Source organism: Nicotiana tabacum, chromosome 18 (assembly GCF_000715075.1).
Source record: "Nicotiana tabacum cultivar K326 chromosome 18, ASM71507v2, whole genome shotgun sequence".
Taxonomy (NCBI): domain Eukaryota; kingdom Viridiplantae; phylum Streptophyta; class Magnoliopsida; order Solanales; family Solanaceae; genus Nicotiana; species Nicotiana tabacum.
This window is the reverse complement of record NC_134097.1, coordinates 83,810,953-83,830,271: the sequence shown is the minus strand read 5'-3', so window position 1 is coordinate 83,830,271 and position 19,319 is coordinate 83,810,953. Positions and strand designations below refer to the sequence as shown.

The 19,319-nt window shown below is 38.8% G+C and overlaps 1 protein-coding gene across 1 annotated transcript; it reads left to right on the top strand.

The window, feature by feature from the left end:
- The first annotated feature begins 1,719 nt into the window (after positions 1 to 1,719).
- On the top strand, positions 1,720 to 7,021 carry LOC107817921 (uncharacterized). Its single transcript, XM_016643818.2, has 5 exons — positions 1,720 to 2,178; positions 4,734 to 4,900; positions 5,465 to 5,764; positions 5,934 to 6,197; positions 6,405 to 7,021. Exons 1-5 carry the CDS (start codon positions 1,848 to 1,850, stop codon positions 6,771 to 6,773), a joined length of 1,431 nt encoding a protein of 476 aa, XP_016499304.2. The 5' UTR covers positions 1,720 to 1,847; the 3' UTR covers positions 6,774 to 7,021.
- The last annotated feature ends 12,298 nt before the right edge of the window (positions 7,022 to 19,319 follow it).

Genomic DNA, 19,319 nt, shown 5'->3' with positions numbered 1-19,319 from the left:
CTAATTTTGAGAATATGTTGGAGTTGAATGTTGAGTATTAGCCTATTATTTTTGGATTAATTAGTTGTAAATTGAAATATGGGCTATAATATTGAAAAGTAGGGAGGCAAGTTGTTTTATGTGAAATTTTCCCTTGATTTAATTATGAACATTAAATTTACAAGGTTTTAGAACCGTACTTGTAAATTTGTTTATCGTAATTATGTTATCCCTTTATAAAGTCTGATTTAGAATTCAGTTCAATTGATGATCAAACAATTAATAGTCTGTTTGGCCAAGTTTTTTTTGGACGAAAAGCGTTTTTTTCTTTTTGTCAAAAGTTTCTTTTTTCAAAATTGAGGTGTTTGATCAAGCTTTTGGAAGGAAAAAAAGTGCTTTTGAAGGGAAGTAGAAGCAGTTTTGGAGAAGCAGAAAAAGTAGATTCTCTCCAAAAACACTTTTTTGAAAAGCGCTTTTGAGAAAAATAAACTTAGAAGCAATTTTTAAAAACTTGGCCAAACACTAATTGATGTTCAAAATTGATTTTCAAATTAATTAGCCAAATACAAACTGCTTCTCATCAAAACTACTTTTAAGAAAAACACTTCTCAAAATAAGTAGATTTTTAAAGCTTGGCCAAACAGGCTATAAACCACTAAGCACAAATTTAGCATCAATTTTACACAAAAGACGGAATGATAACATTCATGAGAAGTTTATTCTAACTCTACAAATATTAAAAAAGATTGGCCAAATACATATACAGACCATTAAACTTGCCCAATTTTTCATTTTGGCACTTTAATTCAGCTTTGTTTCATTGGCCCTCTAACCCGATTTATTTTTGTTCTACTTTGACACAATTTTTTCTCCTAGGTAAAAATGCAGCGCGTGCAAATACCCAGCTGCAACCCCCACCCCCACCCCCCAGCAAATTTTTTTTTTTTTTGTAATTTCTAATTATTATTTTTTTTCGTTTTTTCTACCCACATCCCGGGGAAAAAATATTTTATATATATATTTTCAGTAATAACTACGGGTTTAATTGAACCCATAATTTTCGACATGGAGTAAAATTTGTATGTAAAAATTCATTAAAATTGTAAAAAAATATATATAAGCCCATAATATTTAAAAATATAATGGGTTCTTTTGTTCCACTTTGACACAAAAACTTTTATCCTAGGTAAAAATGCAGCGCAAACAAATATCCAGCTGCTACCCCCACCCCACCCCTTCACCCACTCCCCACATTTTTTTTTCTGTAATTTCAAATTATTATTTTTTTCGTTTTTTCTGCCCCCTCCCATGGAAAAGTATTTTTTTTTATATATTTTCAGTAATAACTACGGGTTCAACTGAACCCATAACTTTCGACGCGGAGTAAAAATTTGTATGTAAAAATTCATTAAAATTGTAAAAAAAATAGATATAAACCCATAACTTTAAAAATATAATGGGTTCAATGTTAAAAACATTAAAATTGAATCCATAGGATTTAAACTCTGGATCCACCTCTACGTTGGGAGTATGAAATTTGGCTTAAAAAATGGCTCTCATGCGCGTACAAGGGTGAGACAAATCACACATGGAATCTAGTCAGCTTTTGTGTCAAAGTGAAATAAAAGAAATAGGGTTAGAAGGCCAATATGGAATAAGGGCGAGTTAAAATACCAAAATGAAAAATTAGACCAAGTTTAATGGACCGTGTATGTATAGAAACATCTTTCCCCATTTTCTCTTCCCACAGCCAACCGAACAAAACACTCTTGCTTTCAGTTTGTGCTCCCATTTTCCCCTTCCTTTCCTTACCCATCCCCACTTTCAAAACAAAAGGGGACTCATATCAAATTAGCTAATTCAGCAGAATGTCAACCAAAATGATGCTAATGGCTAACTCCCTAACACACGTGCGTCCTCTCACTTGTGCCGCCGCCGCTGGTTCACGGCTAGTGCCACAACCGCCAGACCTCATCAAATGGGTCAAAAGCGAAGGTGGGTTTGTTCACAAATCCGTACAAATAGCACAAGGAGACTCCTTTGGCCTTGGCTTAGTTGCTTCTGAGGATATCCCAAAAGGGTCTGATATTATTGCCCTTCCTCAACATATTCCCCTCAAAATTGGTTCCTTAGAAGCAGAAACTTCACTTGATGCTGGTGCCCATTCTGCTTTGATTAAATTAGCTCAACATGTTCCTGGTATGGAGTTTTCCTTGTTCACATTCCTTTCTCATTTTGAAACTAGTTGGATTCGACTATATAATCCTCTATATGCATTTGACTGATTTTTGAAATGTTTCATGATAATTAGACTATTTCCCTTTTAATTTTTAAGCTGATAATGAACCCACCACAGCTATCTAACTTATGAAAGCATGTAATGTATTTTAAAGATTTGCCTTTTTATACATCGCTCAGGTAACTACGCATTAGTAGCAAACAAGTCCGGTTGACTATATAATCATTCAAACCTTTGTATCATTCTGATCTAGTATAGTTAAACTTTTTAGAGTTTTTATTATAGCTACACTATTTTTTACCAGGCTGTGAATCTACCACAAGCCGCCTCCCTTATCTAGTCTAGGACTGGATATGGCTTGTAATACTCATGTAGGCAGAGTTAAAGGGTTTCCCTTTTTCTACTGGAAAAGAAATTAGGAAAGAAAAAGGTCCCTGTTACAGATTCTTTGAGTATCAACTCTGCTGACTTTGACATTGACAGAGTGGCCGGGGAGACTAAATAAGTAATTTGTGTAACCGAAGCACTACGTTCCAGTGAAGAGGTTTGTTTGTAAGATATCCTTAGTTTTCTCAAATGATGCTTGACTTGATTATAAGGTAAGGAGGATCACAACCTTCGGATTTTTTTTTTTAAAAAGTGAATTCGTCACCACTCAATTTAGGCATAAGATTGGCTTTGGAGGGATTGTTAATGAATGAAGTATGGATATATTAGATAATTCTTTTTCCTGTATTAATGCAAAGGGATTAAGGTATTGGTTATAGCTTGAACATATATTTTAATCACAATTTAATTTCTGTATGTCACAAATAAAGTAATTGTAAATTGAAAACCAAGCCGAGGGTCTACTGGAAACAGCCTCTCTGACTTCTTGAAGGTAGGGGTAAGGTATGCGTACACAATATCCTTCTCAGATCCCACTTGTGAGATTACACTGGATTTGTTGTTGTTGTTGAAAACCAAAAAATGTTACGACTTACAAATGAGTAAGAATCAAAGATAATACAGTGTTGTGAGGCTCCCCACTTGTGGGATTACACTGGGTTATTGTTGTTGTTGTTGTTGTTGTTGTTATTATTATTGTTGTACAGTGTTGTGAGGCTAGGGGTGTAATTGAAAGTAATCCAGATGGAACTGGATTAGCTATTCAACCACCGTCCCCTGAATTATTTTTCTTGGGAATAGGATTACTTAAAACTTTCGTCTTTCGGTAACAAAAGCCAAGCTAATCAGTCTGGATTCTAGTATCGACCTTCAAACTTAGAACCATATGCCAGCCTAAGACTTCTGCCTAACCCTATTTCCCTTTATCCCTTTCCTAATCCAAAAACCAAATTGCACCTTTTGTTTAGGGCTGAAGCTCCCACAAGCTAGCAGGACTGCTGTCAGCACAACCTAGTTGAATTGTGAAGGTCAAGGTGCCAACATGGGATATTTCAGTAAAAGTGAACCATAAAATGTTACATGAGTGTAATTACAGAAATAAGGATTGATGGCAGATAAATGGAGAATGTGAAGGTGCCAGTAAGGAGGACACTGCAGTCCACATAATCGAGAAGGTTAGTACAATCTAAGGTGTAGTTGAGAAAACAAATGATGCCAGTATTGCGGCACCATGTCTGCTGGCTACACACAATCTTTAGGTGCTCAGGAAATTATCTTCTTTGGGCTTGGGCACCAGCTATGAGAAATCTTATCTCTGACAAGCCATTGCAAGTCCTAGACGACGCTCTTGAGTTAAAATGTCTTTCTTTGGCATGTTAACATGAGGTACCAAGTCCGCTGGGGATGTTGCCCCTTGCCTTAACCTCTCATAACCAGTATTTTAGTCACTTATTCCACCCAAATGCCTGTCTAAGATAGTACCATGAGTGCTGACAAGAGTGGACCACTTTTAGCAATAAAATAAGCAATCTGCAGGTGATCAATTCTTAGATGAACACGGTCAGTTGAACTCTAACAAAAGAGACAGATCAGAAAAGAGGAAATTTGAGTAGTGTAGGTCAGTGTTAGCAAAATGAATATGCTTACTGTCCCATGCATGAGTCCTTAACAATTCAGATAGATATGGCCGTAATTGATGATTGTATGATGTGGATTCTGTGCTAACTTCCATAATACCTTATACAGTTGGCATATATATATACACACATACAGTTCATTTCTTAAATGTTGTAAGATTTTTTGTATCCTTGTCAAAATAGAAAGAAAATAGAGAAAACTCTATGCTCTATTTACTAGTTTCCAGCGGTTTGTACTCTTGTTGCTTGCTTATCTGTTTTTGCAAATCATTCATTGTCATTTACTCTCGCTGTTCTGTTCTGTCACTTTTCAATAAAATTGGTCTTTTTCTCAGATTAGATGGCCAAATTCTATACTGTTGATAACCCTTCAGATCTCTATTAGGAATAGTGGTTCTGTCTCAGTATAGGTTGGTAACTAAATTTCTATAAAATTAGGCTTTTGAGTATCTAATGTAAGGAGTAAACTGGAACCTTGGAGCATTTGGCAGAGGAGCTGTGGGCTATGAAATTGGGTTTGAAGCTTCTGCAAGAGAGAGCAAAAAAAGGTTCCTTCTGGTGGCCGTACATCAGCAATCTCCCAGAGACTTACACAGTGCCGATTTTCTTTCCGGGCGAAGATATAAAGAACTTGCAGTATGCCCCTCTTCTTTATCAGGTATTGCAGGGATATGCTGAATACGTTTTTCCCAATGGAAATAATAATGCTTTAAAAGGATTTTACCAACAGTAGTAATTCTAGCAGTTCTGTTCCTGGTGATTTTCTCCGGGGCTTGGGCTTCTCTTTCGTGCATTTCAGTTGACACTAGCCAAAACTTCTTTTGGGATTTGTATTCCCTTATTCTTTATCAGGTATTGCAGGGATATGCTGAATGCCCTTTTTTTTTTGTCAATACATGCTGAATTCCTTTTCTCAATGGAAGTATTACTTTAGAAGTTTTTCACCAAACAATGAAATTTTAGCTGTTTTTGTCCTGCTGATTTTCTCCTGGTTTGGGCTTATCTTTCATGTAACTTCAGTTGAAGCTAAAATTTCTTTCCAGATTTCTTTCCCGAAAATCAGTGCATAAAAATGCAATTAGAAATCTCAAATTATATTGGGACTTCCCAGATTGTTTTGAATTAAAAAGTCAAGTGTTCATGACAACCTTTAAGCTAACTCTGCATGTAAGCTCTATATGTTGCCATGATGTTGAAAATCGTAAACATTTTCATTTGGCAGGTGAACAAAAGATGCCGGTTTTTACTGGAATTTGATAAAATTCTGAAACATGAACTTGAAAATCTTAAACCTGATGATCATCCTTTTGGTGGCCAACATGTGGATTCATCTGCTCTAGGATGGGCTATGTCAGCTGTTTCATCTCGAGCATTCCGGTTGTATGGCAGTAAACGTCCTGATGGTACCCGCAGTAATGTTCCTATGATGCTTCCACTTATTGATATGTGCAACCACAGCTTTGATCCAAATGCTGAGATTGTACAGGAAGAAGAGAACCGCAATAGGAATATGCTTGTAAAGGTATTTAACCGCCTGCATCTCACTTGAAAATGTGCACTGATAGATTGGTTCTTCTTTTGTCATAGATGAAGGTGTCAATTTGGTCCATGTAAAGTTCATGTATATCTCCTATTTCAGTTGATGTTGTCTTGGCCTTTTCTTTTGCTTTTTGTTTTCTTCCGCTTAACAGGTGGTTGCAGGAAGGCAGATAAAACAAAATGATTTGTTGCTACTCAACTATGGCTGTTTAAGTAGTGATCTTTTTCTTCTAGACTATGGATTTGTCATTCCATCAAACCCCTACGACTGCATTGAACTTAAATACGATGCTGCTCTTCTTGATGCTGCGAGTATGGCTGCTGGGGTTTCATCCCCAAAATTCTCTTCACCGTCTCCATGGCAGCAGCAGATTTTATCACATTTAAATCTAGACGGACAAAACTCTGATCTGAAGGTTCATGCTTTTCCTTCTCATCTGTTTTCATTCTGCTCCGTGAAGTTGTACTATTGTTTTTGAACAATGTTATGCCTATGGTGAACTACACAAATGTACTTGCTATGAAAAGAAAAATCTTTCTACTGAACTATAGCGATGAGCTCGGTCTATGCAGAAGATTACTTTCTGCAGTTAACTGATTTTCTTGGCTGCATTATCTTAAAGGTGACATTAGGAGGCCGGGAGCTAGTAGAGGGGCGATTATTAGCAGCCTTGAGAGTTGTCCTATCAAATGATGAGGAGACAGTGCAGCAGCACGACTTGGAGGCGCTCAAATCATTGACAGTCGAAGTCCCTCTGGGAACATCAACTGAAGTAGCTGCTCTTCGCACCATTGTCGCGTTGTGTGTAATTGCACTTGGACACTTCCCAACCAAAATCATGGAGGATGAGTCATTGCTGAAGCAAAATGTTTCTCCTACTACTGAGTTGGCTCTCCAGTTCAGAATACAAAAGAAGTCCTTCATTGTGGATGTTATGAGAGATCTTAGCAAGAGGGTAAAGTTACTCCTTGCCAAGGAATCTGCCCCATGAAGGAGCTAAGGGCAACAACTTGCGGAGGAGTTCAGTTACTTGTCGATAACATCTCAGATAGATTTAAACCTCTTTTGCCTGCTTCTTCTGGCATTTTGGGGAGGCCATATTCAGTTTTACCTTCACAAATTTTGGAAATTGTAGTGATTAATTATGGTATCTCTCTTTTTTTTCTTTTCTTTTAATGACCAGGCAGAGATTAGAATTAGATCATGAATAAGATCTTCGATTTAGCTATTTTTCCTTCATAACTTGTGCATTTTGAAGTGATATGTAGTATCACTTTGCTAAAGATAAACTGCTTGGTTTCCCATGAACATAGTTGCAGCTAAGCATTCTCTGTTGTGTATGCACAAGCTGCTGCTCTAAACCTGCTCCTTATCCCCCCACAACCCGAAAATAAAAAATGAAAAGTTGGAAAATACCAGTGGAAAAAGAAAACCCCATTCAGCAGAAATGAACAACTCCCCCTCCAAATTTGGAATTACGTACCCCTGATTTCTAGAATTTGGAGAGTTGAACATGAAAAGCGAAGTTAGCCAATGAAATTCGAAAGGCGTTTCGTTTTCTTGTTAAACAACTTCATATTCATGATATTCCTTAAATTTGAAATCATAGCTTAAGCATATTCTCAGGTTTATACGTTTGCTTTTTGTAGTGCTTAATTCAAACTGAAACAATATGGTGACGAAAAATATTGAAAAAAGTAAAAAGAAAATATGCATAACAATTTTCTTACAAGAAAATAAAAGTAAAACTAAAGGAAAGAAGTAGGATTTTGTTTTTGCAATTATACAGGGGATCTGGGGGGCAGTAGAGTGTGATTGAACCTAGAAAGACTAGCGATGCTACTATAGATTTATTCTACTAAAGAAGAACGAGAAGAAAAAAATCCCAAAAACATGAAGCTCTAGAAGTTATCAGTTTCTAAGAGCTAAGCCTAAAGGTGATCTATGGTGCTGTTGTTTTCCAGTGATCTCGCCAAGTGCCGTCTTCTTCTCCGCCTGTTGCAGTTGCAGAGATGGGTGATCCTTCATTTTCTCCGTTTCTTGCTTTATCTTTCTTACTTGGCTATGGACTAAAACCCCATCTTCTTTCTTGTTGTTTCCCTTTTTCTGCTCCATTTCTTGTTGCCTTGACTTCATATTTGGAAACCAACACCTATGTTTCCTCTCTTCTTCTCCTTGTTGCTTCCTGGGAAGTTGTAAAAGTATGGACTTGTATTTATATTTGGAAAAAGAATGATGAGAGTGACGACGTGGTTGATGGCTTGTTCATGAGCTTTGTTTTTTTCGAAATTGCTATTACTATTTCCTTTTCCATGAAAAAGGTGCTATTACAGGGTACTTGCCATTTGAAAGATTTAATATTATTTGAGTTACATAAAACCATTTGTTACTACTATCACCGTATTTAATACTAGCAAGTTAATTAAATTTTTTATCATATTATCAATTAACATTTTATCAAAAAATTTATTTGTAATTATTTGATTGTATAAACTTTTTCTTCCAATACATAAACATTAAACTTATATAATAATAATTTTTTACAAAAACAAAAAGCAATTGCATGAGTTGAAGATTGTTGTGAGATTCTTGTGATTGCTAATTGACCATATGGCGAGAAAGTTGTGAAGTAGGGGATTATGTGTCACCCTACAATAAGACTGGTGGGTAAGTATGATAAGAGAGTTAAGCCACCTCAACAGTTTGGAATTGTAAATTGAGTCGTAGGAGGGGGCAATTTGTTTTCTAGAAGGGGAGATTCGTGGCTGGCTCTTTCTACTCTGGAGGATTCCTTAATTTGACTCGTCCATTGAGCATCATATCATCAGCTCATGATTGACTTTTTATTCAAATACTTTTTTGGTTCTCTTTTACTCGTCCTTTATTAATTTGGCACGCTTCTTTGGAAACCATTTACTATTAACGATTTATTTTGTTATATTATTTTTCATAATAATTATTACAGTTATAACTCCAATAAAATTAGAGAGGTATGAGTATATAATATGTAATGAGAGTGGATGCTAAAGAGTGTGATGACCTGATACGTCGTTTTGAGTGTTAGCCTTAATTTTTGTATTTCGAGACCTCCCATAACTTCATTTGATGTTTATTAATTTGTGTGCGTGATCCATGTGGCTTTTCAGAAAGCTTTATATGAGATTTTGAAAAAAATTAAATTTTTTGACTTAAAATGATGCTAGAGGTGACCACAGTCAATAATTATGGTAAACGACATTGGATCGGTATTTTGATGATTCCGGTAGGTTTGTATGAAAATTTAAACTTGTACGCATGTTTGGTTGGGGTCCGGGGTGACCCGAGTGCATTTCGGTGTATTATGTGAAAGATTATGAAAATTGAGTTTCAAGTCGAAATTCTTGAGTTTTGATGATCGATTCTTGTTATTTGATGTTATCTTGATGATTTGATGTATCAGACATGTTTGTAGGATGTTATTATGCTTGTGTACATGTTCGGTTTGGAGCCCGAGGGGATCGGGTGAGTTTCGAATGCATTGTGCAATGGTTTGGAAGTGTTGAAGCTATGAAATTGCTGGTGTGAAGTTGCAAGTCTCGCATTTACGATGTCAGGCTCGCAAATGCGAACATGGGCTGGGGCTGGCACTTCGCATTTGCAAAGTAGAGTTTGCTTTTGCGAACCTGTATGGGATCGCATTTGCGACATAGTGGTTGGTGAGAACAACTTAGCATTTGCGAAGTATGCACCACATTTGCGATATGAAGACTTCGCAAATGTGAGGTATATGTAGCATTTGCGACTTCACAGTTTTGCATTTGTGGACATCACAATTACGAACAAGGGTTCGTAATTGCAATATCTGCAGCCAGGTAAAAGTTTGAAAGAATCGGGACTTAGCTCATTTTACACTATTCTTTTAACTCTAAGCTCTCTAGAGGCGATTTTTGAAGAACTTTTTCTTTCCAAATTCATTGGTAAGCATCCTTAACTAGTTTTCAGTTAATTTTAATTACTTTTCATGAATTTCTAGCATCAAATCTTTGAATTTCAAGGTAGAAATTAGGGGTTTGGGTGGAATTTAGAAATTTTATAAATTGAGATTTAGACCTCAAATTGGGTAGGATTTCAAAGCAAATCACACATTTGGGCTCGGGGGTGAATGGGTGATCGATCAAGTTTTGGTCCGAATCTCGAATTTCGACCAAGCGGGCCCTGATTGACTTTTGTTGACATTTTAAAAAATGATCAATTGAATATTTTTCATTTATGGGTTGTTTTTAAAGCTTGTTTTGAATTGTTTGATTGGTAATTGGTTTGGAGACTTGTTCGAAAGGCAAAGCCGTGCTTGATTGTTGATTTGATTGTGAAAATAGGTAAGTGTCTTGGTTAACTTTTATTCGAAGGAAATAAGGTAGAATTGAGTCTAATTGCTATGTGAATTATGTGTTGGGGGCGGAGTATATGCAATTTGGCCGGTGTATATGCACGGGTCATGGGTTAAACATGCGGGTAAAAGTTTTCTTACTTGCACCATGTTATTTCGTAAAATATGTCTCCCATGCATAAATAGTTTGTTAATTACTTGATTTTCCGCTTTCATATTATTTTTTATATTAAGATTGTTGTGTCCTTGGGTGATGAGAATGTGGAAGTTGCTGGTTGTTTGTTGGCACTAAATGTTGAAAGAACCTTATATATGAGTCGTATTCAAATGTCGTTATTGGAATTGGATTGCTTCCATTGTTGTAATTGCTTGGTGAGGAAGAGTGAAAAGCATGAAGGGTGATGCCGTGCAATTGCATTTATATTATCTTGTGAGGAAAAGAGTAAAAGCACGAAAGGTAATATCGTGCACTTGCTTGCTATTATCATTATCATGTGAGGATGAGAGTAAAAGCACGAAGGGTGATACCGTGCACATGCTTTATTTATGTTATATGGAGAGGATGAGAGTATTAGCATGAAGGGTGATGCCGTACATTTTGTTGGCTTGATTGTTTTACTTGATACTTGGATTGTGAATTTAACTTGGCAGTTTCATTGCTTATTTCGGAAAAAGACTTGGTGATTCTTTACTTATTGTTCCGATTGTTTCCTCTTTTATAAGTCCCTACCATGTTATTTCTTTTGATACCTTACATGTTTTTTCTGTATTTTCCTGGTCACTACCTCATCGGGGTTAAGCTCGACACTTACTTAGTATATTGGGTCGGTTGTACTCAAACTACGCTTTTGTACTTCTTGTGCAAATTTTAATGTTGGTACCAACGGAGTCCTGAGAGGTACTTAGTGGATACCAGACAGTCACTCAAGGTAAAGCTGCATCCCATTTGTAGGCCTTAGAAGTCACTTTCCTATTTCATTGTTGTTTACCTAGAAAATGGTATTAACAATTATATTTGATTTTGTGGTTCTAAAAATATGTGATTTATTTCAATACTAGTTGTTAGGCAATAAATACTAAGCGTAAAAGAGAATAAGATATGCAAATCAATGCTGTCACAAGACTGGGCCTCGAGCTGGCTGGAACAGGGGGGCCTTGGGGGCTAGTTAGGGCAGTTAACAATGAACAATTGATGAAGAAACAAAGATATCAAAGGCCTCGAGGATGCTTTTTGCGCTTAATAATGGGCAATAAATTAAGAACAATAAATGAACAATACTAGAACAGGCAATAAATCTGTAGAGTAATTGTTGAGCACGTTTAGGCAAGAAAAGCAGAGAATGTTCTATTCTATTCAATATTCATCCCTTTCTATAAAATGACAAGAGTCCCCTTTATATAGAAAGGGGGAATCCTAATATAGTACATGTTTAATAATAACGAGAAAATGCTATTGGTACATCTGTATAATGGCTCAATACAGATTTGTACTATTCTTGCAGACCTGGTCAGCTCTAACCACGTATCCTTGGGAACTTTTCTGCCTCTCCATGACGATCATCGATTTGTACTGCTCCGAGACTGACCACAGTGAACTTTTGATATGCTCCCTCGAGAGACGCACCTCGGGGTCACACTTCAAATTCAGCTTCGAGCTTCTTGAGGACGGGTGTGGAGTGCCATAGTATCCCCAAAATCGAACTCCCCAATTTTGGCCGTATACAGATAGTTCCCGCGTTTCTTAGAATGAAATGATAAGAAACGATCTTAAGTTCTTGCCTCTTCGATACCCCCATTATGATGTCAGCCACGTGAGATCATTAAATGATGTGATAGAAAAGTTGTACAGAGGTCTTGTCACGACCTGGATTTCCCACTCTCAGGGGTCCTGATGACGCCTACTAATGAAGGATAGGAAAGCCAATTGTTCCAACTACTTAACCTTTTTTATATATTTTAATCCTTTAACAATGGTGAACAAACATCATATAAGCAGCGGAATTAAATAAGCGAAAGAGACAAAATGTAACAGTTCAATATTAGTATCAATACAATTCCATAAACTAAAAAGCTACCCAGATCTGGTGTCACACTTTTACAGACTGTCTAAAAGTACTACAAATAAGGGTCCGAAAGATAAATACAAGTTGTTTCAGAAATACATAGAAGAAATAGTATAGAAAGATAGGAGGAGATGCCAGGGCCCCGGACACCTGCAGGACTACCTCGGGTCGCCTGAATGGACTGAAGACAGCACCCTCACTGCGGTCCAAAAGTTGTAGCACCGGGATCTGCACACAGTGCAGAGTGTAGTATCAACGCAACCAACCCCATGTGCTGGTAAGTGCCTAGCCTAACCTCGGCGAAGTAGTGACGAGGCTAGGACCAGACTACCAAATAAACCAGTGCAATTATATCATATACAACGAAAAAATAAAAGCAGATATTTACAGTTAAAGATGGGAGGAGAAAAGCATGCTGCGGGGAGTATCAGATAACAACAGAATACCAAAGAGGAATGTGAAGAAACCAAAATTCAATTGCTAACAAGAATAAGAAGAATAAACATGATATTCACTTTCATCTCTTTCTTGTTGCAGGCGTGCAACCCGATCCCATTTCAAATATTACCGTGGTGGCGTGCCACCCGATCCCATTTTATATATCTTGTTGCAGACGTTCAACCCGATCCCATTTCATATATCTTGTTGCAGGCGTGCAACTCAATCCCATTTCAAATATCACCGTGGTGGCGTGCCACCCGCTCCCATTTCATATATCTTGTTGTAGGCGTGCGACCCGATCCCATTTCAAATATCTCTGTGGCGGCATGCCACCCACTCCCATTTCATATATCTTGTTAAAGGCGTGCAACCCGATCCCATTTACAAATCAACATCAATCACAAAAAAATCCCGGTAAGGGAACAAGAGTATAACAACAACATCCCAGCAAGGGAGACAATATCGTAAACATTAACATCCTGGCAAGGGAGACAATGTCATAACAATAACATCCCGGCAAGGAAGACAATATCATAAACAATAACATCCCGGCAAGGGAGACAATATCATAAACAATAGCATCCCGGCAAGGGAACCAACAATGATAATCAATTTATTAAGCATGAATAAATCTCAACGGAGTCACAACAATTACAACACTAGACCCACAGGCATGCTTGACACTGACGTATAGATACTCATCACCATGCCTATACATCGTACTCCACAATTAACATATAGCAAATAAGACACAACTCCTAATCCCTCAGGCTAAGGTTAGACCAAACACTTACCTCGATGCCACGAACACAATTCAAGCCTCAACTACCGCTTTACCTCTCGTTTCCACCACCAATTCATTTGTATCTAGCCACAAGTTACTTAACTATATCAATAAATGCTAAATGAATCAATTCCAATACATGAAAATAAGTTTTCCAATGATTTCTCCAAAAAGTCAAAAATCGACACCGGGCCCACATGGTCAAAACCCAAGGTTCGAACCAAAACCTGATTATCCATTCACCCACGAACCCAAATATATAATTTGTTTTGAAATCGGACCTCAAATCGAGGTCCAAATCCCCAAAATTTGAAAAACCTAAGTTCTACCCAAAACACCCAATTTCCACCATGAAAACCCTTGATTTTGAGTTGAAATCATGTGAAAAAGATGTTAAAGATTAATGAAAACGAGTTAGAAATGACTTACAATCGATTTGGATGAGTACTTGTATTTGAAAATCACCCAAAGGTGTTTAGGTTTTGAAAAGGTTTGAAAAAGGGCTGAAAATGCGTTTAAGTTATGATTTAGCAGGTTGCAGATGTCGCAATTGCAACCAGGGTTCGCAATTGCGAACCCTTAAGGAACTTGCTATCTTCGCATTTGTGATCAGATGTTTGCAATTGCGAACTCACATTTGCGAAGGAGATATCTGGGTTATTCGCATTTGCAAAGAATTGCTCGCAATTGCGAGAAAGGCTGGCCAGGTCATACTTCGCAATTGTGAAGTGACCCTCGCAATTCCCAAGCCTGCCAGGCTCGTAATTGCGACACCTGACCATGCAATTGCGAGACTAGGGCCTACAACACATACCAGCTGAAACCTACAACTTCCTAGGTTCAATCCCACTCCGTGGCCTATCCAAAACTCACTCGAGCCCTCGAGGCTCCAAACCAAACATGCACACCAACCTAAAAAATATCATACGGACTTGCTTGTATAATTAAATCATCAAAATAACATCAACAACTATGAATTAAACCCCAAATTCATGAGATCATTCAAGAACACCAAAATTTCCAATTTCTAAACTTTAAGTAAAATTTCCAATTTCTCAACTTTAAGTCTGTTTTATACCAAACCAATTCCGATCTTTACCAAATTTTATAGATTCAACCTAATTATTATTTAAAACTTGTATCGGGCTCTGGAACCAAAATACGGGCCCGATACCATCAATTTCAAACATATTTCATTTCCAAAAACTCTTATATATTCCAGAAAATAATTTTCTTTAAGAATTTATTTCTTGGGCTTGGGACCTCGGAATTCGATTCTGGGCATATGCCCAAGTCCCAAATTTTACTACGGACCCTACGAGATTGTCGAATCACAGGTCCGGGTCCGTTTACCAAGAATATTGACCAAAGTCAACTTAAATTCATTTTAAAAGCAAAATTTATCATTTGTTTTTACAGATTTTCACAGAATGGCTTTCCAGATACATGACCGGACTGCGCACGCAAATTGAGTTGAGATAAAAAGAGGTTTTTAAGGCCTCAGAATACAAAATTTATTTCTAAAATAAGTGATGACCCAAAAGGTCATCACAAGTCTTGTCAACACGGTTCTCGAAAAGCCCACGAACCGCTATTGGTCGTTATTTCAACTCCTCCAATACACTTGGATGAATCTTATAAATACTCCAATTCTCTATCTTTTAAACCTTTACAACATCTTCAAATCTTCAAATCTTTGTTAACAGTTCCCTGTCTTCATCCTTCTTCTGTGTTCACTTCTTCGTCAGCTTACCTTGAAACTTTGTTATAACCATGGCCAAAACTGCTAAGACAATACCTCAAAAAGAGGAAGCCCCTTATTCGTCACGCTCGTCTAAGAGCAAAAAGATAGCGCCTCCTCGTATTGAGGAGTGTATTTCTGGGCCCCTCAAGACATCCTTCGATTTCAAAATTAATAGACCTTCTTCGGTACCGGGATGATGCAAGCCCATGTATCGGTACATTAGTCTAATAACCGACACAAAGAAGGTGAAAATAGATTGCCATTAGGGAGAGGGGGTTCAAGTAGATATCCCTTCATCGGAAGAGGATATAACTACACATAGGGCTGGTTTCCTCAGCGTATATACGTATCCCTTTACCTTAGGTCCCGTAGATTCTTCTTCTCCATCGATAGACCCCTTGATCCTCGATTTTTGTCAAAAATATCGAGTGACGCTTGGTCAAATTTATCCCTCTTTTTGGAGAATCGTCTATTTGATTAGATATTTTTCAAACATGGTCGAGGGGATGCCTTTCACCCTCGATCATCTGATTAGATTGTATAGCCCTCGTCTCTATCGAGCGGGCCTAGTCAAACTACGTCATCGATCTACCAAAGCATTTTTTGCTAGTATCGAAGAAGATAAAGACCGGGGGTGGATGCGCCGCTTCGTTTGAGTCGGGACTTCGGACCTCATCCCTGCCGTGAAAATGCCATTCATTGAGGAATGGAATATGAGGCATAAGTGTCGTTACACCGAGCATGTTTTATCATCTAGATGTCCTCTTTTCCTCTTTCTAACTAATTCCTTTCTTTTTTGAATTGATTCTCCTCCGGTTGCATAGCCACCGTGTGGTTCCCCAACGCAATCAAGGACCTCCCAGGATGGGTTAGAATTTTAGACTCCACCTCCTCATACGACAAGCGCGTTTGGCATGATTTGGCCAAAACTCGATGGGAGGCCAAAAATCACGGTACACCCTCACCACTATCACTTTTAAATTCCTTATAAATAGATTTTTTGGCAGTATGTTTGACATTTTATGCTTGTACAGGCCTCGGGGAAGCCGTTTCAATGAGACCGCCTTCTTCTAGGAAAAAGGAGACCCAAAAACCCACCAAAGATAGAAAGAGAAAAAAGAGACACTGACGGAGTCCCCAAAACCAAAGAGAGCTAAGGCTCGAAAGCCTAGGGCCAATGCAACGATCCTAACTTTGGCAGCTACTGAGAGTCTTCGTCCTGAAGACAAAGATGATGACGGTTGCCCACTAGTACATAGGGCAATATAAAACACTGATGTTTTGAAGGTTACCGGGCTAGAGATAGCCAATGCGGTCCCACCTCATATTGAGGAGGGTTTGGATACAGTCCCTGAGCTGACCATTGAACAGGATACAACTTGTGCCGATGAGTACTTGGTTGGTGCATTCAGAGAATCTAGCTCTGAGGCCCTTTGAGGGCGAGAGGAAGCCCCGATAGAGGTTGATGCCATAGGTGATCTTCAACCAACCCCGTCGTTTTCCCTAGGGCAAATACGAGATGCCCAGAACAGAGAGACTTCCGATGTAGGGGATTCACAGGGAGAGGATGATGCATTTAGAGATTTTTTGCCGGTGTTGGAGAGGATGCTGATATCGATGCCCCAGTCATTCTCGAGGAGGCTGCAAAACTCCAACAACATGTGATTTTTGACATAACCTTTGTGACTTGAGTTTTGATCTTTGTTTTTCTAACTTCTTCCCCTCGTACTATAGGTCGCGATGCTGTACGACCAGGCCTTCTCCAAGTTTTAAGCTGAACTGACTCATTGTGCGGAGGAGTTCGAGAAGCTCACTTCAGATTCAAATAAGCTAAAGACTCTATACATCCAAAGGGAGGAGGAATTGAACAACCTTCGAGCAAGCTCGTAGAAAGTGCTCCAAGAGCAGCCCAACTTCATCGAGCAGGTAGTTTGGTATTTATGAGCTTACCTTTTGTTTTCATAACTTGGTGTTTATTACCTTGACTCGGCATTTGTAGATTGAGCGAAAAAATGCCCTAGCGGGGCAGCTTCGGGAAGAGATTGCTGCCAAAGATGCCGAAATCCTTGAGCTGAAGCGGCACAAGGATAGCATGGCCTCGGAAAAGGATACTCTCCGAGAGGATCTGGCCTCAACTCAGGGTCTTCTTCAAGGTTCTAAAGAGAAAGCTCACAAATTCAAGACGCTTCATGCTGAGTTAGCTGTCGCGTTATCCACGGCCAAGTCTGAAGCTGATGCACTCATATTGTCATTTCGGGAAGTTGCTACTACAACGAATACTTGAGCCAAGGAGATATCTCAAGAGTCCGAGCTCAAACTGGCTCGCGCCATTGCACATGCTCGATTAGAAGCTCGGAGGCAGGCCTTTGAGGAAGTGCATGCCAAGGGTTTCGATCTCTCTACCGAGATTGAAGCGAAGGCCTTGGAGGAGGAGTCAACAGATCTAACTACTTCGGACGAGGGCTCTGCAAGTAGCTCGGGGAGTGGTGAAGATGAAGAATAGGTCACCTTTTCTATTTTTACTTCTTCTTCTTTTGTATGTGGACTCCGCGTGGGAGTTTTGTAAATTCACCTTTTTAATTATATTTTTGGAATACAAAGGATTTTCTTGTTTAATGTTTTCAAAGTTTTGCCTTTTAGTGTTCATGCCAAATTCAAGCTTCGAAATAGAATTTAACTCCTTCGAGTTCTGTCTTGGAGTAACAGAGACCCTTGAGATCGGGTTGTTCTTATTTCAATTGCATACCTTCTCTAGGTCGGGTTGGCAAGGAATCAATTTGACTTCTTGATCCTTCGAACATTGTATGGTGACATCATTCCTGTGACATGACCATAAAGTGATCGAAATGGCCCCATCAGTACATTTTCCCAAAAAGTCATAATTGCTTTGTCAGAGCTGATTAGCTATCAAAGTTAATGAATAGCGCATCTCTTCTTACATATACTTGCTTTCCTTTCATTGAGGGCTTTGCCGCTTTGTGCAACTACCTTTCTCTATAGAGTTTCTTTTTTTGCGCTAGTTCTAGTGCCGCATCAGACCAAAGATTTCGCCTGAGTTTTCATCTTCCCTTTCTTGTTTTGAAGGAATTATGGCTACAATGGCCAAATTCGCTCGCTAGAAAGAGGGAAGTCCCACCTCTGCTTCCCGTCCGGCCAGTGGTATACCGCCGGTGGTTGGTGAGCTAACTTCGAACTGCTTCATCACGATGGGAGATTTTATAATAGAGAGACCTCTCAACATTCCGGGCCATCAAGAACATGCATCGAGGTTTATTCGATCAATAGAAGATAGATCCTCGAGGCCGTGAGGAGATACTGCAGATGGGGAGAAAAGGTGAGGCTGCAGATACCCTCCCGGGAAGAGGATATTATGGCCCACGTAGAGGGGTTTCTGAATGTGTACACGTACCTTTTTACGTTGGGTCCTCTCGACCGACTCGTTCTTGAATTTTGTAGAATATATTGAGTTACTTTGGCTCAGATCCATCTGTCTTTCTGGTAGATCGTGTTGATGATGAGATTTATTTGCTGAAAAGGCCGAGCTTGAGTTCACTCTTAGCCACCTCATTAGATTGTACCGGCCTTTTCATCATCGAGGTCTAATTACACTACAACACCGATCCACCAAGCCCTTTATTGCTAGTGATGACGAGGATAGGGATAAGGGTGGATGAGTCGGTTTATTCGAGTGAGGGATGTTGATATTATTCCTGTGGAGTTACTACCGTTGCCCGAGAAATAGAATTTCAAGCGTAAGTGATATACTGTACTCTATTATTTTTTGTTCTCGATGGAGCTAGATTCCGTAAGAACATTTTCTTTCCTTTTCCGCTGCGATCCCGTGGATGCCAGATGAGGTACTCGATCTTGAGAATAAGCCCATAAACTGGCGGCCTCTTTGACTTATGACGAGCGCAAGTGGAGAGTTTAGTTGAAGGGCAAATGGGAGGCTAAGCACCATGGTACGTGCTATGCAGTCCTTCTCTCGAGGAGTACTTTCCTTTACGTACACTAATTTCTTTGTTGTAGGCATCAGTGAGTTTTTTGAGGCAAGATCGTCCCCTTTTGAGGAGGAGGAAGGGTATTCAATTTCTGAGAAAAGGAAGGATAATAAAAGAAAAAGATCCCCGAAGGACGAT